This window comes from Cololabis saira, chromosome 12 (assembly GCF_033807715.1).
Source record: "Cololabis saira isolate AMF1-May2022 chromosome 12, fColSai1.1, whole genome shotgun sequence".
Taxonomy (NCBI): Eukaryota; Metazoa; Chordata; class Actinopteri; order Beloniformes; family Belonidae; genus Cololabis; species Cololabis saira.
The window spans coordinates 6,506,740-6,528,419 of NC_084598.1; the positions used below are offsets into that span (position 1 = coordinate 6,506,740).

Here is a 21,680-nt window from a genome sequence, read left to right on the forward strand (position 1 = left end):
TTATTACTGTGCTGGCAACGAAGCAGTTTCATGTTGACGTTTCTTTTTTTACCTAAAGAAACACTGAGTACAGCTGTAGGAGCAACCGTGCATTTACAGTAAAATGTTGAAAGCAGAACAGCAGAAATAGCAGAAGCAGACTGATTCAGCAATTTCCGTAGACGTTTGGGTTGTTGGCATAAACAATGGTCACACACCGCACAAGAAAGGAAGCAAGAAAAAACACTGATCCTTGAAGAGATTTGTTTTTGTTTCGTAGCAAAATGAGCTTTTATTTGTATGGAGAAAAATGTATTACAAAAAAGGATAAATGAGTGTAGAAAATATATACAGTGTCATGCAACGTCTTAGAGCACTGCGGTGTCTTGTCTGTTTAACCATCCGTATTTACTTTGCAGTTTGTTTGCCTTTTTTTTTTAAACATCCATTCATGTGCCCAGAAATTGTCTCCAATTTTGGTCTGGACTTGTGTGCACACTCAAAGTTTGGGGCAAGACATTTCTAGTTCTAATCAATTGATTCAGTTTTTTTGCCAACATTTGCCACAGACATTGTCTTTGCAGTGGCGTCACAAACCCTGACGGTTGCCAGATGTCGCTGTGCGTGTGTAACCATAGACATATATACGTCGTAGACGCCCCATCGAGTGCTCAGCCGTACGTCAACGTCGCCGCCATATTGGATGTTGCTGTAAACTAATACAAGTAAATGGACTTATTTTCATAAAGCGCCTTTCTACAAAGAAATTTACGTTTTACGTCTCATTTATTCATTCACACACGCACTAATATACTTGGGAAACAGTTAGGCACCAAATATAATATATTCAATTTTCTCAGATGGCAAAAATAAGAACTTTATTGATCCCACATAGTAGTAATTCATGTTATATCAGCTATAGAGAACAAGGTAGTGCCGAAAAACAATATATATCCCCCCTCACAAAAATAAGAAAAATAGGGAAACATATTTTCTCATCAACAAAACATATTTTTAAATTTTCAAGTAACAAAATAACATATTTGAACTATTTTTCAGATTTTTTCAATTATTTTATTGTCTGAAAAATGGTTCAAATGTTATTTTATTGTCTGAAAAATGGTTCAAATGGTTATTTTGTTATTTGAATTTTTTTTTATTTGTTTTGTTGATATATTTTTCTCTATTTTTCTTATTTTTGTGAGGGGGGATATATATTGTTTTTCGGCACTACCTTGTTCTCTATAGCAGACTTAACATGAACTACTCCTATGTGGGATCAATAAAGTTCTTATTTTTGCCATTTTTCAGACAATAAAATAACATGTTTTGTTGATGAATAAATAATGAATGAATAAATAAATAATAAATATCTAATAATATTAAAGAAATAATGAATAAACATCCATTCATGTCCCCAGAAATTGTCTCCAATTTTTGGCTGGACTTGTGTGCACACTCAAAGTTTGGGGCAAGACATTTTCTAGTTCTAATCAATTGATTCAGTTTTTTGCCAACCTTTGCCACAGTGGCGTCACAAACCCTGACAGTTGCCAGATGTCGCTGTGTGTGTGTAACACCCTTGTTTTACACAATCTCTGGTAACTAACGCCTGCAGTTTGTTTTGTTTTTCCACATCTCCGTCTCCGTGCAGCGCCCCCTGCTGGACAGCGGGGGGTGCGACAGCTGGGGCAGGACCGGGTGGGGCGAGGAACACGCAGCGAATCCGCGTTGTAATCAATCTCGCTCCCCATTGGTCAGCGAGCAACACGGCGAACATTTCCCCGCGCGCTGATTGGCTGTCGCGCTCATCGGCTCGCACCTGATTGGCTGAAAACGTTGCGCCGTCTGTGGGCCGAGAAGTTGACGATTCCGTTGGTTCCTGGCTGCGAGCAGAGAGACTGAAGGGGCCGGGCCCACAGCGGAGAAATGGCGAGTATGGCAGGCGAGGACGGGCGTGGAGCGACGACACAGACCCCCCAGCAGCAGGGCCCGGGCCGGGGCGCGCTCAGGTGGGGTCCGCAACACGCCGGCGCCCGGGAGCTGGCCGGCCTGTACTCGCCAGGTGAGATAATCCCCCCGCACCTCCGTCCTCCCGGGGCTGGGCTCCTGGCGGCTTCAAGTGGCCATAAGTGGGCTGACATAACCATGACTTGACTCAGCTGGCAAGAAGAAACTACCTGGGGGAATAAGCTTAGAAACAACAGACAGAATCTGCTCTTTGATATATATAGGTATAAATGAGAGAAGCGGCTCCGGCAGCGCTGCGGTTACACAATAGGAATCATGTGAGTCCGGGGAGATGTGTGTGGAGGTTTTGGAGGTGTTGTGCTGCGTTCCCGCTCGGGTCATCGCGGAGAAATGAGAGGAATCCAGTGAGGATCACAGGCAGGCTTTGTGCAGGATCTGACCTTTGCTGACTGGGCTGGTCCAAGAAGAGCGGAGTCCCAGAGCCGTGAATCAGACCAGCCCGGCGGCTTCAGTCTTACTGAACAGGCTGATTTGCATGCTCTGAATGGGGGGTCTGTAAGTCAATTATACAAATATCAGCTCGTTTTCATCTCCTTCATCTCCCAGTCTTTTTTTTTTATCTGTTCATAAAGCAGATGGGTGTGTAGCTTTATGGTAATTGTAAGATATGGACAGGTATTTCCAGCCCAGCTACTCCTCACAGGAATGCTGCCACACAGAGTCGCACTTTTCAAGAGGAACCTGACTTAGCCAAGTTTCTGACATTTTAGTAGCGGATAACGGGATATCATGTCGTGTTTGGGTGATGTGGACTGAAGACTGTGTGGCTGATGAGCATGATTCTGGAAAGTTGTGTGATAAGCTCATGTATTTTCTCCCCTTAGGCAAAAGATGTCAAGAATGGATCAGCGTCCTCCTCTGCTTCTCTCTAATGGCCTTCAACTTCATTCACCTTCTTGCCAACTTCCATTTTGGACATTTGTGGTCGATCCTGTTAGGCATCGGTGAGCCCTTCATCCAGAACGATTTCAGGTCCAGATGTTGTGTTGTCAATGTTGCCTCAGTTTTGTCCTGCTCTCCTTCACAAACTCCTTTGCAGTGGCAGGGATACTCACTGCCGACTTTGCGTCAGGGCTCGTTCACTGGGGGGCTGACACCTGGGGGTCAGTGGATCAGCCCATCTTTGGAAAGGTGCTTCTTTTTTTTTTTTTTTTTTAATTTAAGATCTGGTGTTTCACTTCTTTTTAAAAGGGAACGTTTTCCCTAAATCAACATGTGTTTTCTGTCAGGCTTTTATACGTCCATTCAGAGAGCACCACATCGACCCCACAGCCATCACCCGCCACGACTTCATCGAGACCAACGGTGACAACTGTATGCTGACCATATTCCCTCTCGCCAACATGGCCTTCAACTTTCTCACCTTTTCCCCAGGTGAGTCTTTTCAGCCAAAAAATGCAGTATCTAACCCCGTTTCTTCAAAAATAGTCCTCCAGAGACAACAAAAAAAAAGGCAACAACAAATGAACAATGTCCTTTCTGTCTTCTTGAATTGCAGCTGAGATTTACCACATGTACCCCTGGTACTGTTACTTGTTTGCACTGGCCATCTTCGTGACCCTCACCAACCAGATTCACAAGTGGTCTCACACATACTTCGGCCTTCCTCGCTGGGTGGTGTTCCTACAGGACTGGCACGTCATCCTTCCTCGCAAGCACCACCGCATCCATCACGTCTCGCCTCATGAGACGTACTTCTGCATCACCACCGGTTTGTCCTGAATTCTTAGAGGGGTTACACATGAGGATACCACCGGGATGAGAGCAGAGTAGGGGTGTAACGATACACTAATCTCACGATACGGTATGATAAACGATATTGAGGTCACGATAACGATAAGATACGATATTATAGCAGTATTTTTTTAACAACCTTGAATGAGGAACATATGACTGGAAAAAAATTGTCTTTTATTTGAAAGACACAAAATATAAAACAATACTGTGTGTTTGCCCTATTGTTACAGTTTATAATGCTTTATAACTGTTTAAGTTTTAAAGAGAAAGCCAGGACAACCATTTTCCACAAACTGAACTAAAAGTAAATGTCAGGTTTGCATTATGATCTTCAGTTTCATACAAGTACAAATATTTTGCCACAAACTGAATAGTTTCTCTCATGTATGATTTGATTTTTTTCTTTTCCAGAAATTCCAGAAACTAAAAGTAAATAAATACATACAATTTTACATCATAAAAAAGATTGATTCATGCTCACCTTATAAGTGTAAGAGGAGATTTATTTTTGTTAAGAAGGTTATTTTGGTAATTCAGGGTTGATTATTTTATAAATATATTCTTTATATTCTGATGTAAATCAGGGACTATAATGACACTAGTCAGTTTATCTGTAGTGATTAGTCTGGTTTAGATTGGGCGGAGTGATACGCCACAGTACGGCACTAGGTGCTGTGTTGATGTTCTAAAATCCTACACTGTTGAGGGACATTAAAGTACACTGGAACTCAGCAGAAGTTGTCCCCGTGTTTATCCTACTCACCACCCCCAAAAGGTTTAATTTAATAAGGTAAGGCTTAACTCTACACCAGCCTTACATCAGTAAAAGTTCAGAGCTCAAACCGGGACCGCAAAACGGTACTAGTTTCTTCTGAGCGGAGTCAGATTTTGGTCCGCGGGTCGAGTCGTGGTCAGATAATAATGAATAATGACTTGGATTTATATAGCGCCCTTCAAGGCACCCAGAGCGCTTTACAGAGATCATTATTCATTAATTCACATCCTCACTGGTGGTGGTAAGCTACAATTTGTAGCCACAGCTGCCCTGGGGCAGACTGACGGAAGCGTGGCTGCCATATCGCGCCAAACGGCCCCTCCGACCACCACCAACATTCATACACATTCACAAGGGGCAAGGTGGGTAAGGTGTCTTGCCCAAGGACACTACGACAGCAAACTGGGAGAGAGCGGGATTCGAACCGCCGACCTTCCGATCATTGGACGACCCGCTCTGCCACCTGAGCTACTGCCGCCCCGCGTTTCTAGTCAACACAATAGATTAATATTAATAACCCAATATCGCGATACAGTTTGTCACCTCCACGACACGTTTCGTGACGTTTTTGTATCGTGAAATTTAGTGGCACGATATATTGTTACACCCCTAGAGCAGAGCGACGGTGATGCTGAGTTTTTACAGTTTTTTCTCCCCCCTCTCTCTCCAGGTTGGCTGAACTACCCTCTAGAGAAGCTGGGTTTCTGGAGGAACTTGGAGGATCTCATCCAGGGTGTAACGGGGGAGAAGCCCAGGGCGGATGACCTGAAATGGGCTAAAAAAGTGAAGTAACGCTGCAAGCCGACTGCACCCTACCTCAGAAGACTCTGGCTCGGCCCCAGACTTCTCGTCCAGGCTCTTTTTTTGCGCTTCACTTTTAACTGCAATTCACAGAATGAAAAACTAACAGTTTCTGTGCCAAGTCTTCAAGTCTTGCACCTTTCTTTTCTTTCTGAAAGTGAGGGCTTTGTTGATGGACAAGTCCGTCGTGGTGAATAATGATCCAAATTGAAACATGTTCTTTGTATATCTTACATACCATTAAGGATGTCACCAATGTTTGATCATATACATTCTCACCAATTTCTATTAACTAAAAGTGATTTCTCTCACCTCAGAAAGATCTGCCAAATGCAGGAAAGAGCACTTTTTTTGTTTTCTTTGGTTCTCCTGAGCCTCTACGGTGATTAGGAGAGTAATATTTAGCTCTGCTTTATTTTCTCTTTCTGTCTTTGCATCATGGTCTGAATAGTCGCGTTGAGGTGTAAATTATAAAACTGGATCGAGGTCATTGTTACTAGCAGGGTTGATCTTGTGGATGCTCTACCGGTGTATATAACGGAAGATCAAATTGAGTGATTTACTGTTACATTAGTTGTGTACTTGCACACTTTGGCTCAGCTCTGCAGGCTTGTTGACAGGTTGATGACAATATTAGTTACAAAAACACACATGTATTTCCCTCAAAATGATCAAAATCCCATTGTTTATTTACCCCCAAATGAAGCCATATTTAATAGTTGAATCAAAGATTTGTCCATCGTAGATGGTCGCAGAGGAAGTTCCAGTGCTGCCATAAATGTGCTGAGAGATTGTATTCACAAAGAATTTAAAGAAAAAAGGTCCATAATATTAGCTGTCGGCTTTAATTCTGGCAGCGTTTGTGTCACCAGCGAGGATGCTCGGAGGAATGCAGAGGAATCCGTCTGATGATCATGTGTCTTCTGTGGAACGCTCTTGTGATTTTATGTGACTGCTGGTAAACGTGCAGCTTTGCAGGCGCGAGGCACGTGCAGTTTTAACAAGCTGCCTTACACACCACAGGTGCAGTACTGTTCTGTCCCCAGTGTCTCTTGTCGTTTCTTTAATCGTAGTCGTGCAGTGGGTGTTTTGGGCGCTCTGGGTTGTGTAAAAGTCGCACTTAATCAGACGCAGATGCTCTACAGTGTTGTGCCAGCTGTGTGTAACGTCATTTTCACTCCTCGTGTCTCTTCTTTTGAATCATGGGAAAGGATTGGGCTGTTTCAGAGCGTTACACTCCCGCTCAGGAAGATTGTCGCCGCGGACCTTCGCGGTACCTGTGTCGGGATAACTTTAGTTATGTTTTAAGGGCTTCAGGGAAAGTTGACGGTCCGGGAATTTTCTCACACTAATAGATGAGATGAATTGGTCAAAGAGTTTTACTTAATGCTTTAGCCAGTAATGTGTAAATGTATTGTACAGCTAGGAACTATGCAGTGTAGTGGGAGGCCCTTCAATATATGTCTTAACTTGGCTTAAGTCAAATGCCTTTCTTTCTTTTTCTTATAGTTTACACATTTGCTAAGTTGGAAAACTGAGGCTGCAAACATAGCTGCTTGACAAACTGCATGTTAAATTCATTTTTCTCATTAAGATGTCACTTGCACGGACACAACATCCCGTGCGTGCATGCAGCATGTCAGCTTGTGCGAGCTTTACACGGGGTCACCAGCGTTCCTCTGCGGAACAGGGAGGACGGGGCTCTGCCTCGGGTGACACGGCTCCCAAATGTTGACCCACCAAACTGTTTTATCATTCCCAGATAATCCCGGTGACGGTTTTAGGTTTATAGGAGAAGTTAACCTTGCTGTTCTGTTGGGCTGACCAAGTTAAAGGCTTATGCTTTTGTTGTTATAGGTCAAGTAGGCAGTTTTAATGATGGTAATATGTAATTCTACAGCCAAAGTTATGCTTTATGTTGCGTAAAATCCAGTCTTGGAATCCTTCATACTTGATTATGTATGCTCGTTCACCATAGGTCGAGAGGAGCACACTCCAGTGTGCGTAGTGCTTGTCGAGTGTTGTTCAAGGCGGTTTCGTGAGCGCTCACTGCTTTCGACTTGTGGCTCTTGATCAGTGTTAGAAAAAATGTTCAGAAATATTTTAACATTGATGAACAGCTTTCTAAATAGGAATTATGGCTCTGCTGGATGTTTTTGGCGCTTCAATAAATTGCTTTGTGTTGTTTTTAGAAAGTTAATGACAACTTTAAGGATGTTTTGTGCTATTGAAAGTCAGTGACATAAGATAGTAGCTGTTCAGGGGCGATTAGCAAATATTGGATATGAAACGCATTAATTTGCTGAGGATACTTTATGTTGAAGATATTCGGTGAGTCACAAAAGAACCTAAACCATAGTAACCTTTGTTTGACGACAGACTTAACGTAAGTGATGTTTATGCGTGTTGCAGTGGGCATTTTGGTTATAGACAAACTTATTCTCCAAATTATCTCAGGACTCGTGGTTTGAGTGATTTAAAATAGATTAATAGGAATTTATGGGCAACAAGAAGCCATCCTTTAGCAAAGTTAAGGATGTTGTTAAATCTCTAGTTATATCAGATTCTGTTGGTTAAGGCGGTCACCTGACTTATGCACTATTTGTTTATTGTAGCCAAAATAAGCACAGTTAACTTTCATGATTAAGAATTAGTCATTTCAGAAGTGTTGGGTTTTTCTGTTCTGAATACACTCAACTTTCATTGGTGGATTTACGGGCGATTATGACTCTTATTTATTTTTTGTTTTGTTTTTTGTGACATGTGTCGTCAACTAAACACTTTCCCACATTTTTGTGACGATTATGTTCTGAAGTCAGGCGGGCAGTTGTTGGTATGTGTGACATTGTGATGAAATCACTCTTGGAAGGACCCCTGAACTTTTAAATTGAATTGCCTTAAGCTTCTCCTGACTGATTTGCCATAAATCTTGCAGTGTGGGGAAAACAGTTGATTGACAGACTTAAAATTGCCCTTCATTTGACTCACTTCTTCTGAGGCAAGACCTACATGGATGTTGTTCTCAGTTATGTACCAATGGTGGTGGAGTTTTAGATATCAGAATAATGCCTTGATGCCTTTTAGTTGTCTTCCATGTGGAAGGCTTACAATGTATACTAAACTGTATTTATAAATAAACCAATAAACAGCTTTCTCAGTGTTTTTCCTGTCTTTCTTTGCCTTACAGATGTTAGCTACATATTTTGGCATGCCTACTTTAACCTTTTTGTCAGTAAATAAAAGGTTGATGGGGGGGTATCAAGTCAAATGACTATCTAAAGCGGCGGTCTTGTCTCCTGGTCCTGGAGAAATCCTGTCCTGCATGTTTTAGATGTTTTCCTGCATCAACACCCCTGATTCTGATTAACAGCCATCACCACCTTTTCATCAAGTCTGCACAACTCTGCTGGTGACTACATTAGTATCAGGATGTGTTGAAGCAGGGAAACATCTCAAACATGCAGGACAGTGGCCACGGTTACATGATGTTTTTTAATTTGGATTTAATTATTCCGAATCAAACTATTTTCCTTCGAGTTTACATGGAAATAGTAATTCCGAATTGAGGTTTACATGGAAAACACGTTTGTTCGGCTTTATCCAATTCCGCTTAAAGAGCATATTGCAGGTTAGAATTTTTTCAAAAATTATACCTGACCTTATGTTAAAATGACTATGTGAGAAGTTAATGTAGGATTTAATATGTTTTACAAGACATAAGGGCACTTATTCAGAGGAAAAAGTGGCTGATTTTAGCCAAGCTCGTACAAACGCTTTTTTTTTCGAACACCGCGTCATATGACGTCACACCAGGGAGCATCTCCACAGCTGCCCCATCTGACTGCCCAGACCCCGTACACACGTAGCCGGGTATCTGCTAAACCAAAGATATTTTCCTACGTTTGGACCTGTCATCCACATGAAAACGCAAATAAACGAATGTTTAAAAAAAACTCCAGGCAAAGGGAAGATTTTTGAAAACTCCGCTTATGTAGATGCGTGTAGACAGAGACAACCGGAGTTTTGCGTTTTCGAACGTCACATTATGCTCCAAAACAACAACAAATCTGCTCTGATTCTGACGTCTAACGTGCGACCCAGAACTACAGATGATCCACCATCTGTCCTCCAAGCTATTTATTAAATAAATGGTCTCTGCTCTGGACACCGTTACACCGACGCAGAGCCTACGCCGTAGGGTACGCGGCGACGCGCAGCAGGGCTGCAGCTGGGCTGCGTCGATTAACGCGGCAGCTCCGCGGCGGACACGGGGAAACTCCAGCTCGTTACCCGAGGAGGAGGCGCGGATCCCGGGGAAGCTGCGCCGCAGAGGCGGCCCTGAGGCTGGAAGACCAGATGATCTACAGGTTTGGAATGCTTATGAAAGTGGTCGAAAAACGCATATCTTCGGTTCTGTGTGGAAGGTTTTTTTTTTTTTTTAACAACGATGTAATGTGGATAAACGAAGGGGGGGAAGTATTCGGTTTTAAAAATACCCGGTTATTTCGGATGCTTTTAATCAGAAAAAAGAGAAGATAATAAGCCTGTTTTCTGTTTAGAAAGTACAAACGTAGACAGATTACAAGTACTCACCCATTTTTAAGGAGTTTCGGAGTTTCTTTCAGGAGCACGGGCGGGTGCTGCAGTGAATAAAGGCGGATTTATGGTTCCGCGTAAAATCGACGGCGTAGCCTACGATGTAGGGTACGCGGCGCATGCAGCGTTCGGTGCGTCGCCGCGTAACCTACGCCGTAGGGTCTGCGTTGGTGTAACGCGGACCAATAAATCAGCCTTTTAAAAAGCGAGTTTCAGCTGTCAATCAAAAGAACGTGGGGGCCCTAACGGGTTCGTAATTATAAGGCTGTGGCCTGTCATATTGGTGTGAATACACATTCACAACCTCTTCAGTGTCACAACTAACATTAAGATCCATTAGTTTTCCTATTGTTGAATTCACCGCGCTCCCCAATGCGACGTCACTTCCGGTTCAACTTTTTCAGATGCGGAAGTAAAATACTCTCACAAAAACAACTCCGGAGGTCACTGTAGTAGATATTTATGCGTATTTCAATGAAAATTCAGTTCCTACATTATTTTCCTACACATTGATTCACAGGGGTCTCCAACCTGCAATATGCTCTTTAAGGTCTGGGGATTGGGAAGGTTCTGATTGGATAGGGTGGCGGAAGTTACATCACCGGAAATTACGTCTACCAGAAGAAAAACAAACTTAGCCGCTACAACTTTGAAAAGCTCACAATTTTTTTTCCTGCCATCTGTTCTTTTAATTATTTCCAGGTCCTCCAAGCTATTTATTAAATAAATGATCTCTGCTCGTGACCAGCGTTTACTGCGTGCTGCCATCTTGAAACTTTGTTTGGAAAACCAGCCCAGTGCAGAATATAAGCGTCATGGAGACAGACGGGCGAGGGAACGAGCAGAAAGAAAGACCGGAATTAGTTTAAAGCGGAATGAGTGTATACATGATCGTGGAATTATGCGGATTTAAAATTGGATTAAACCAGCCACTTACTTCGGAATTAAGTTTAAAGGGGACCTATTATGAAAAACAGGTTTTCTCTTTAACATATATAAAGTGGTCTCCCCTCACCCTGCCAACTCAGAGAAGGAGGAAAGCAACCAAATTCTGTAGTGTCTGTACAACCGCCCGGATGATCCGTCCAGTGTGATGTGGATCTACGAGCCAATAAGATTCTGCTCCTGTCGCTACGTAACGACGGGAGCAATGTGTGAAACCACGTCCACAACTTGGTGTACTACCCACTGGCCTTTCACTGCCATCCCACTTTGCTGAGCTTGTTGTCTTTCTCAACATTGTTAGCAAGACGTGCCATTCTGATGCGGTGGAAACGCCCTTACCCTCCCTCTCATTCTCAATGGATTAAAGACGCCCTGCATTTTATGAGACTGGAAAATATTAAATACTCTCTTCGTTTCTCCGAACGAAAGTTCCATAAAATATGGCGACCCTTCCTGGATCATGTCAGATCTCTCCAATTAGAGATCGACCCTGACATCTAGACAACCTAGTCTTGCTGCCCCTCACGCACGCACACACACGCACACACACACACACACATGAACATTAGCCTATAGTGCAGAAGCAGTGTTTTTTTTTTAATTTTTTTAATTTATTTAGTTATTTATTTATTTATTTTTTGCATTTATGCACGTACTGTGTTAATTTCGTTTTTACTTGTACGGGAGGGTGGGGGTGGGAATTGGGGATAAAACTGCCTCTTGTGAATTGTATATCTGTATAAGTTTCATAAATAAATCATACAAAAAAAAACCCCACGTCCACAACCAGCCGGCCGGAGCTTCCGCCATTTTTTCGTAGCGGTGTATCGCGTCATGCAGCCAATCAGCACAGTGCCTCATTATCATATGGCCCTTTTCCACTAGTACCTACTCAGCACGCTTCTACTCGCCACGCCCCCGTCTTGCGCTTTTCCACTACGGGCTGAGGCGGGTGGAGCCGTGCCAAGCAGATACTTTTTCTGTAACCATTCTGCTGAGGTTCTAAGCGTGCTGAGCCAGCACTATATCTGACATCATCACCCTCCACGCCACTGATTGGTCGGGGCTGTATATTTTATTCTACAGCGCAAACATCTGCTTGGTGATCCAACTCTGAGGTGCAAATGATCATAAACCTGGTGGCTGACGAGAGAATTAAAGAAGGGATGTAGACGGGCGATAAGGAACGATCAGATCCTTCAGGAGCTCTGTTTCTTCTCAGCCGCTCGTGGCTCCAGCTGATTGCTCATCAGCGCCGACACAAACAAAGGGGTTGCGCAATCGAGTACGTCACAGCAGCTTCACCCCAACCTGCCCACTTCTCACCTGGCTGTGGAAAAACAAACGGGGACAAAACGGGTGGAGCCGGGATGAGGCGTGACGAGCCGAGTCGGGCTGAGTAAGTACTAGTGGAAAAGCGCCAATAGCCTCCCCGCCCACTCAGAATCCTGCATAGATAATGAGGTTAGAGAATGGGAAGATAAAGACATGGCTCAGAGGCTGAATTTCTAATTTATTTAACAAAAACAATCAAAAGCTTGTATTTAAGACATTCAAGGCCTGTTTAAAATAGGTATAAGATGCCATAATAGGTCGCCTTTAATTCGGAATGGCCATTTTCATTCGGAATTAGGTGTTTACATGGTAATTTTTACCCATTTTAAATCGGATTTAATTTTAATTCTGAATTAAAGAGGAATTCAACTTCCCATGTAAACGCACTGAGTGGCTCTGGAGGACCAGGAATAAAGAGCACTTATCTAAAGGAAGAATGCACATAGTGTAAATGAGCGCCACCTGGTGGTAACCCTGGCTTATTCGTCATTTGTATGTTTTAACTTTAACTAAATGTTTTTTTTTTTCACACCACGGCACGTTAATCTATAAACATGAATAGCAGTTTATTTGTAGATCCAGCAGCTTTGCTGGTCCTGGTCGTGTGTGAATGTTGCGTCTCCGCTGAGTCAGAGGCGACGGCGGGGGGACGCCGGGCGTCGCGGGAGCGCGCACGCACCGCTGCCCACAATGGCAAAGGGGACGTGCGCGCTCCCGCTGTGTAGCGACAAGATGGCGGTCGCCGCCGGATCAGGTGAGAGCCCGAGACACACAAACTACCGGATAACCGGCTATTTAACCATCCCCCCGTTTACTCGTTGTGGTGAAGTTAAGTTTACGGCTAAGGCTGGTGTTTGTGGTCCGTTTGAAAAAGCTGCAGCTACAGCGAGGCTGCAGAGAGCGGGGAGAAGGGGCGCTGCTGCCGCTAGCGGAGCTAACGCTGCTGGGGAAGGAGATGCTGCATGACTGATCAGTCCTGATCATGACTGATCAGGACTGATCAGGACATCCCGTCGGGCTGGGGCTCCCATGGACCTTTTATGAGGTCGCAACCGGCCCTAAATAACACTGGTTTTTGTCGGCTTTCATTCAAACCAGAGCCGGGGGGGGTGGATGCTGGTGGAGCGGAGTCCTGGTGTATTTACTGCCGCTGGGGGCGGGTGTGAGCGGGGGTGAGGCGGTTCGCCTCACCCCCGCTCACACCCGCCCCCAGCGGGGTGTGGAGCCCCAGACACACACACCCAGGCCGGCATGGCTGCTGCTGCAGGGGGGCAGGTTTGCCAGCCACACCGGGGTGTGGTGAGAGCCTGCCGGGCTCCGGGGGGCCGGTAACTGCCGGTAACTACGCAGCACCGGCGGCTCTCACTGCAGAGGCCACACGCTGCGGCACCGCCATCAGAACACGACCCAGAACACGACCCACACCTGACACAGCTGCACAACAAAGCAGGGCCTGCAGGCCCCTTAAAGCCTCTCATTCAGCCCGGTGTCGTGCCAAAAAGTGACTGCCTGCGTCAATTCAGTGGAAGCTAAGGTATGGCAAGGTTACGAGTCACATTAACTAGAGTATCAATCAACACGTCCAGCAAATACTCATCACACAAGTCTGCTATGGAGCTTATCTGTGTGGTCAAGAAAATTGGAACTTTTTCAAACGCAGTCTCACTCACTGCAAAAACTCAAAAGCTTACCAGGAATATTTGTCTTATTTCTAGTTAAAATGTCTAATTTTTAGTCAGAAAATCTCATTACACAAGAGTCATCACCAGAAAAATAACTTATTTGACCATTTTCACCTGTTTCAAGTAAATTTTCACTTGAAATAAGTAGACAAATCTGCCAGTGGAACAAGATTTATCTTCTCATTACAAGCAAAAACATCTTGTTCCACTGGCAGATTTTTCTACTTATTTTAAGTGAAAATCTACTTGAAACAGGTGAAAATGGTTGTTTTTGAGTCTTTTCTTAAATGTAATGAGATTTTTTTGGACTAAAAATTCGACATTTTAACTAGAAATAAGACAAATATTGTTAAGATTTTGAGTTTTTGCAGTGTATAATAACTAGTGAAATCGATCATGTTCTGATTTGCATTTGTAGTTATTCTATATGTATTAAGTAATAGAATAATAAATACAAATAGACACAGAGTAATTCCATAAATGTATTTAAAAAACAAACATTTACATTTCCCTTGAAGCCAAGGTGTGGCGGCTGCCGTACCTGGCCCTGGTCCTGCCAGAATCTGATTTCTCCCCTGAAAATGGGTCTTTTTACCTGCCAAAAATTGATTGAAGGCCAAATACAGTTAATGAAAGGTTGTTTCTACCTAAATATGATTTGATCTCATTCTTGAGCTTCATAATATAAACACTAGAGCTCACAGGCTTGCTTTTAACTCTTTTAAAGGACCATTACAACACAAAATAGGCATTTCACCTGCCAAAAATGGATTGAAGGCCAAATACAGTTAATGAAAAGTTGTTTCTGCCTAAATATGACTTTATCTCATTCTTGAGCTTCATAATCTGAAAATCTGACATTTTAGAGCTATCGCTCAACGGGCTGCTGTGCGCGCTCCCGCGGCCAGAAATCAGATTCTGGCAGGCAATCACTTTTTGGCACAACACCGGTTCTGCCCAGTAAAGCTCCGTTTTTACGGCTCCCTCTCACCACGTCCCGCTGGACCTGGGAGTCCTTGAGCGTAATGGGTTTTGCCATGTGTGTTTGTCCACAAACAGGTGTTAAGGTGCCCCGTAATTTCCGGCTGCTGGAGGAGCTGGAGGAAGGTCAGAAAGGTGTGGGAGATGGAACCGTGAGCTGGGGACTGGAAGATGACGAGGACATGACCTTAACACGCTGGAGAGGGGTGATCCTCGGCCCTCCCAGGGTTAGTGGTGGCATTTTAATACCAAAGTGACAACTGAGCCCGTAAGCCGTTAAGAAGATCGGCCGAAATAGTTAATGGATTGTTATGTGACTAAAAGAGCGACACTTTGATTTGTACATGTAAGCACTTTAGCAGCTACGTACGATGATGCAGGACACACGGTTGGACTTTACACTGGACAAAGATTTACAGTTTTTATTACTTGCTTGGGGTTTGTTTCATACGATGAGCAATGTGTGCCATTGTTCCATACTGAGTGTGCTGTCCTCTCTCCACACCTCTGCCAACAGACGAGCTATGAAAACAGGATGTACAATCTGAAGGTTGAATGTGGGCCAGGTTACCCAGAGTCTCCACCGTTTGTCAGATTTGTGACAAAGATAAACCTGAATGGCGTTCATACTTCCAACGGTGTGGTATGTAAAACATCCAAACTTTCCTATTTTTTTTTCTTTTTCTAATTTAAGCTGATCATGCAGTTATGACCTTTTTGTGTTCTTTAAGTTTTTTTTTTTGTTACATTATTTGGGATTGTGTGCATTCACTACAAACTAAGGTGATCACCCAGGAGTGATTTGCATTGTTTTGTTTACATGACTCATGGTTCTGTAGTCTGGTCTGTCCAGATCAGCAAGTTCCTGCTGTGTGTCAGCTAGAGAGAAGGAAAAACTCTCATTTCTAAAAATATTTAGTAGGGCTGGGCGGTATGGACTAAAAAAATGTATCACGATAATTTCTGGCATTTATCCCGATAACGATAAAAATGACGATTAAAGAAATAAAATAAATAGTCTTTGGAGCCCCCCCACTGCTCTAAAAGAATACTAAATGCTACTAAACTACACCAATTAAATTGAATTAATAAAAAAACAATTAAATGAGTTACACCTGTACTGCAAAACTGGAATGACTCAGATCCGCCATGTTTGTTACACAAAAACCTCATCAACAGGAATCTTTCTTTCTTTCTTTCTTTCTTTCTTTCTTTCTTTCTTTCTTTCTTTCTTTCTTTCTTTCTTTCTTTCTTGCTCATTTCCTTCCTTCCTTCCTTCCTTCCATAAATCCACTTTACACAAAAACGTCATCAACAGGAATTTATCATTTTTACCGCGAGATGACAAATTCTTACCATGGGGAATTTTTTGGGCGGTTTATCGTGAACGGTAAAATATCGCCCATTCCTAATATTTAGGTATTTTTCAAGATGAAAAATACATAGACCAGTTGTTTCTGCCGAGCTTGATTTAAATTGTAGTCCAGAAATCTACAGCTTAATTTCTATGAGCTTTCTGGGGAGTAACCTCCCATGTGTTGTTGTGGCCTGCAGGTTGACATGCATGCAGTGAACGCGCTGTCCAAGTGGCAGAACTCCTACAGTATCCGGATGGTGCTGCTGGAGCTGCGACGGCTCATGACGTGCAAGGAAAACATGAAGCTTCCTCAGCCGCCCGAAGGCCAGATCTACTCCAACTGAGCTTCTGCTACTTATGACTCTGACTCTCTCTCTCTCTCTCTCCTTCTCCATTCATCTTTCATTCCTTTATCCTCATCCCCTCCCACCAAGGCACACACACACACAGCAGAAGACTTAAAAAGACAAGATCAGATGCATTGAAATGTACATGCCCGCACACATATCTGCATACAAACTCATTTGTGAACGTCATTCCAGGCCCTGCCTCCCGTTCTTTTGTCACTGGACCTCTGTGTTGACTTGACTTGTTAGTTCACACCAGAGATGATCATTTGAAAACTGTACATCTTATTGATCTTTTTTTTATTATTTGTTAAATAATGCAGATTGTACAATAACATAAATTATCTTATTGAGTGTTTCTCTTTTTCTGTTGCCTTTTTGTACCACGGAAAGCAGCTATGTAACGTACGTTGCCATAGCTGCTGCTTCTTATTGTTAAGACAGAATTCTCCATCACTGTGTACATATGAACCCCTTTCCAAAACATATTTAATGATGTGACAATTAGTTTCTCTTGTGGCCAGAGGAAAGGTTTTTCTTCATCAGCATTGGTTTGACATTTTTTTTGTTCTCCAAAGCAACCTCATAAATGCATAATAGGTAAGATTTGTGAACGTTGTGTATCTATTCAACTCTATCTTATCTCAAGATGCATAGTACGCATATCTACTGTAGTTCTCAGTTTCTACCATGCTTGAAAAGAGAAGTGAAACCAGCTACCTACTTTGGTCCTGTGTCACATCAGAGGGGCTCCCTCATATGTAAAACTGTATTTGCAATTTAAGTGTGTTAGTCAGATTGTTTTACTTTCTTCACCTTTTCATAAATCTTCATCCATGCATTCACGTTGTAGATCAATTTGTGTTGGAGCTATAAGTTACACATCCGGCAGGTTTTAAGAGGACATTGTGTAATGTTTGATGATTATCCGAGGAAGAGATCTGAACATATTCCATTTCTCATTGAAGTCAGATCAGGTGTAAGATTATTGCAGCATTGTAGTGCAGATTAACCCTTGGATCAAGTTATTGTTGACCCTGTTGAGTGGGACGGATAACTGACCGGGCAGAAGGACCACACCCGCCCTCAGGCCTGGCAGAATACATATAGAGATTCAAAAGATGAAAAGTAACTAAAAGATACAGACAGTGGAAATGATTATATGAAGGTGATTGAATAGTAAATAAAGATAGATCTGCTTTGCTATAAAGATGTGCAAAACGTGAAAATGCCAGAAACAGAAAATGCCTTCACGGAGATATGTAAATGGGTATAAAAAGGTGTAAAAGAAGGAGGTTCACGTGATTTGAGATGAAATTGCATTGAAAGAAAATTGACAAAACAACTGAGAGGAGACAAAATAAAGTCAAATTGATGGATAATGTCAGAACAAACAATTCAACTTAGTAAAAGACTTATTCAAATTTATTACATGACAAAAATACGAATGACGGCTATGAAGCAACACAAATTATCCTCTGACTGCAGGGGTGAAAATAAGTCCAGAACTTATTTTAAATAAAAAAAAGAAACCTGGTAAGTGAGACCATGCTGCACCACTAAATCTGCAAATCTATCCAAAATTTTTTGAATAAAAACATGACTCGGCCAAAGTAAATACATTCAGAAAAACCATCAACTCTAGATTGTTCCAAGTTAAATATTTTTTCTTCAACTTTTCATGATGCCATGGATCATTTTAGCAGTGAAGATGTTTCAGACTTCAGATCAGAGCTTCTCATGCTAGTGATGGACGTGATCCTTGTTTTCCCCAGTGGTAGCTGGGATACGGTGGCAGACCCCTGTGACCTTTACTGGAAAGAAGCGGGTGTAGAAAAACGGATAAATGACCTGCAAACCTCCAAATAAAAAGTTGATGGCATCAGACGACATCTGTGGGAACCAATCCACAGAGACCCAAACTCTCAGGGCTCTAAGGACCTATAACCAACTTCCTGCTTCCACACAAACAAACCAGGATTTTTCTCCATGACCTGGTGGGTCAGAGCTATTTTGGTGTAAAAATGAGTTTTATTATTGGTTTACTGATACCGTTATTATTTTACAGACTAGGTATATATTTTTATTTATTTATTTTATGATTGGAGAGTCTAGCCTAGGGTGGGATGACTGGGCCTGCTGGTTGCTACACAGCTTGTCTATTCAGGAGAAGATGGTTGCTCTTCACATCCGCGAGGGAGGAAAAACCCACCTTCACAAAAATATGTTGTGGCAAAAGGTAAAAGCTAAGCTTTGGTTTTTCCAAGAGCTGGAAAAACCAAGCTGAGCTTCCTCACAAGCTGTCAGATTTGAACTGCCAGATGCATTGTCCCGCCTCCAGGACTCAGAATCAGAAAAGTACTTTTTAAATTGAACTCCCAGTGCCTCCAAGTATCCAATAATTACAGGTTTTCATGACAGGCACTGCAACATCGGCCAACACCTCCTCCAACGCAGTGATCATAACATCAGTAACATCAGAGTGATATATAGGAGACTATTTGAAGCCTAGATCTACCAGCATTCCACCCTGCCCTGAATCCTGCGGCCTGCGCTTGTCTGCTCCATCCCCATAACAACTGGGGAATCCCTTGAAAGGAAGATCAGTGGCTTTCTTCGGAAGTGGCTGGGCCTTCCCCGCAGCCTTACCAGCCCTGCCCTGAATGAGACCAGTGGAGGCTGCACTTCACTGGTCTCACAAGTTCCCAAGAGAAGCTCTACGATACAGGGATTCTGGGGACTGCAAGATGTCATCAGGCGGCAATAAAGTGAGGAGAGGAAGAAAGTGGAAAGCAGAGAGGGCGGTGGAGGAGGCTGAGTCACGCCTAAAGCCTGATTTAAGGTTCTGCGTTAAACCAACACAGAACCTACGCCGTTGCCGTGACGCCGTCGTGAACCCTTCGGACTTCTCCGTCACTCCATTTCTCCGTGGTGCAGTACCCCCCCAGAGCGCTAGTTGATACTTTGTTTTATCTTCCGGTTTTTCCAGTCACAGTAAATCAAAGAGATAAGGACAACTATTGTGCAAGAAACCAAAACAACCCAAAAGAAATCACACACACACGAAGAAAAGAGCGCTGAAAGTTCACGGCTGCTTCAAACCGGAAACCGGAAATGCGTTGCTACCAAGCAAACCAATCACAGCCCTCTCGGTCTGCGTTGGGTCTGCGTTGCCTCGATGCGTAGTTCCATTTTTTGGGAGGTGCAGGTCAGGCTACGGTGTAGGCTACGGGGAGACTCCCGCGTAGCTGCGTACCCTACGGCCTAGGTTCTGTGTTGATTTAATGCAGAACCATAATTCAGCCTTAAGGCAGACGGCATTGGTGGGGGCACGCCCGACGATAGGGGGGGACAAATGGGTCTGTTGTCCCGGGCCCAGGGTAGGGGGGGGGGGGGCCCAGAACTGAAATTTTTTTTTTTTTATTATCATTAAATTATGGAATCATTTTTCAAAATATGCCTATTTGTGGAAAAAATATGTAGTATTTGAGTTACATAAAAGCTTGTTATTTGTTTTCTTCCTAATTGTCCTTGTGGTCAAGAACCCCCAACACTAAAATGTTTTGGCCGCTGATCAAAATTTGATGTTATCATTTAATTCAACCATTAGAATGGTCAAAATGTCTCGTCAGCACAAGTCTGGTGCTCAGAAAAGAAGAGAAAAGAGAAGAAGAAAATAGAGGCCTCAGAGTTTCTCTACACACATATTTTAAAAAGGTGGTGACGGTGAAGCTGGAATTAATAAAGTCAGCGTAGAGCAAGGTAAGAAACAGCAGCCAACGTTTACCAACCTTGTAACTTAACCTAACTGGCTAGCTCTAATGTTAACGTCCATTAGCTTGTATAAAAACCTGAAGAGCAGAGGGAGAGGAGAGGAAGAGGGAGAAGGAGAGATCCGGGCGCAGGGGGGCCCATCTTAGATTATTTTGTCCGGGGCCCCGGCAAGACTGTCAGTTGGCCTGGGTGGGGGTCTCAGCGACCCAGCCCAACAAGGTCCGGGGCAGGGACAGACACCAGCTACTCCAGGAGCAGGTCCCGGCCGGCGTGGAGGAGGAGCCAGTGAGCCGGGCTGTGGGACCAAACGGGGGAGCACCGCAGTGCAAGCTCACCTGGGCTAACATCGTGCAGGCAGGTTTACATCGGGTCCAATTCCTTGCACAGGCAGTCCATGATGTCCTGCCAGGCCTGGGGGAAGAGCGAGACACCTTCCTGCCCTCTTTGCTCTGGGAGAAGCCCCTTAGATCATCTCCTCAGCAGCTGCCCAACACCCCTGCTGATGGTGGCCACCGCTGGCACCACAGGGGACCAAAGCAGTCGCTGAGAGCATCGACTCAGCCATGAACAGCAGCAAACACCAGCATGTCCCCAAAGAGGTCGTCCCCTCCATCACAGCGGGAGAGAAACATGGATGTATTATAATAACTGGACACCAGACAGGAAAATGGCCGCCGTTCATTTCAATGTAAGTTGCTCGCCTGGCGCATACGCAGAGAAATTTCCTGACTTCCGGGTTTACTTCCGCGTTGTGGGGCCCATAGAGCATGCGCAGTTGAGTCACCTCCCATGATGCTCTGGGGCCTCCCATCATGCCCCGGGGCAATGACGCGAGTATTAATATAATATGTATTAATATAATATATTAATGAATGTATATTATTACATATATTATTAATGTATTAATATAATATAATTATATAATATATATATTAATATAATACATCCATGGAGTGCACGGACACAGCCGTGACGTAAGCCGTGACGTCACGCCCAGAAAGAGACTTTTCTTTGACTTTTCTGGCCGTTATAAAACATTTTTGACGGATATAAAGTCCATGACTTAAAAATATAGAATACAAAGTTTAGTAATTGCCGGTGATTACAGCTGGAGGTTCCTGTGAACAGTTTTAGAGGCTTCTCTTTTACTATTGCGGTCTATGGGAAAAAAGCTTTCTGGGTCCCATGGGATTTTTTGTTGCAGTACCGCGGCTGGCCACTGGGAGAAATCGGCGTGCCTGCTGAGTGCGAGATTGGGGGAGTGGAGAAAAGACTAGTCACAAGTGCGTGGTTTGGGACTAGTCCGTCCGTCCGTCCATCCATCCACCAACCAATCAATC

General features: G+C 43.6%; 2 protein-coding genes across 2 annotated transcripts; both read left to right on the forward strand.

The window, feature by feature from the left end:
• The first annotated feature begins 1,868 nt into the window (after window positions 1-1,868).
• Window positions 1,869-8,483, forward strand: peds1 (plasmanylethanolamine desaturase 1). Its single transcript, XM_061735296.1, has 6 exons — window positions 1,869-2,044; window positions 2,835-2,954; window positions 3,050-3,141; window positions 3,240-3,384; window positions 3,509-3,721; window positions 5,193-8,483. Exons 1-6 carry the CDS (start codon window positions 1,909-1,911, stop codon window positions 5,312-5,314), a joined length of 828 nt encoding a protein of 275 aa, XP_061591280.1. The 5' UTR covers window positions 1,869-1,908; the 3' UTR covers window positions 5,315-8,483.
• Window positions 8,484-12,885: 4,402 nt separating this feature from the next.
• On the forward strand, window positions 12,886-16,924 carry LOC133456740 (ubiquitin-conjugating enzyme E2 variant 1-like). Its single transcript, XM_061735297.1, has 4 exons — window positions 12,886-12,953; window positions 14,941-15,089; window positions 15,380-15,505; window positions 16,417-16,924. The coding sequence occupies exons 1-4, from the start codon at window positions 12,890-12,892 to the stop codon at window positions 16,561-16,563; spliced, it is 486 nt and encodes a 161-aa protein (XP_061591281.1). The 5' UTR covers window positions 12,886-12,889; the 3' UTR covers window positions 16,564-16,924.
• Window positions 16,925-21,680: the final 4,756 nt, after the last annotated feature.

Bases quoted from the DNA above. Each gene is read 5' to 3' on its own strand.
- peds1 (XM_061735296.1), top strand. From the start codon at position 1,909: ATGGCGAGTATGGCAGGCGAGGACGGGCGTGGAGCGACGACACAGACC. The intron at 2,045-2,834 runs GTGAGATAATCC...TTCTCCCCTTAG, and splicing joins GGCCGGCCTGTACTCGCCAG to GCAAAAGATGTCAAGAATGG. The intron at 3,142-3,239 runs GTGCTTCTTTTT...GTTTTCTGTCAG, and splicing joins ATCAGCCCATCTTTGGAAAG to GCTTTTATACGTCCATTCAG.
- LOC133456740 (XM_061735297.1), top strand. From the start codon at position 12,890: ATGGCAAAGGGGACGTGCGCGCTCCCGCTGTGTAGCGACAAGATGGCG. The intron at 12,954-14,940 runs GTGAGAGCCCGA...GTCCACAAACAG, and splicing joins GGCGGTCGCCGCCGGATCAG to GTGTTAAGGTGCCCCGTAAT. The intron at 15,090-15,379 runs GTTAGTGGTGGC...CTCTGCCAACAG, and splicing joins TGATCCTCGGCCCTCCCAGG to ACGAGCTATGAAAACAGGAT.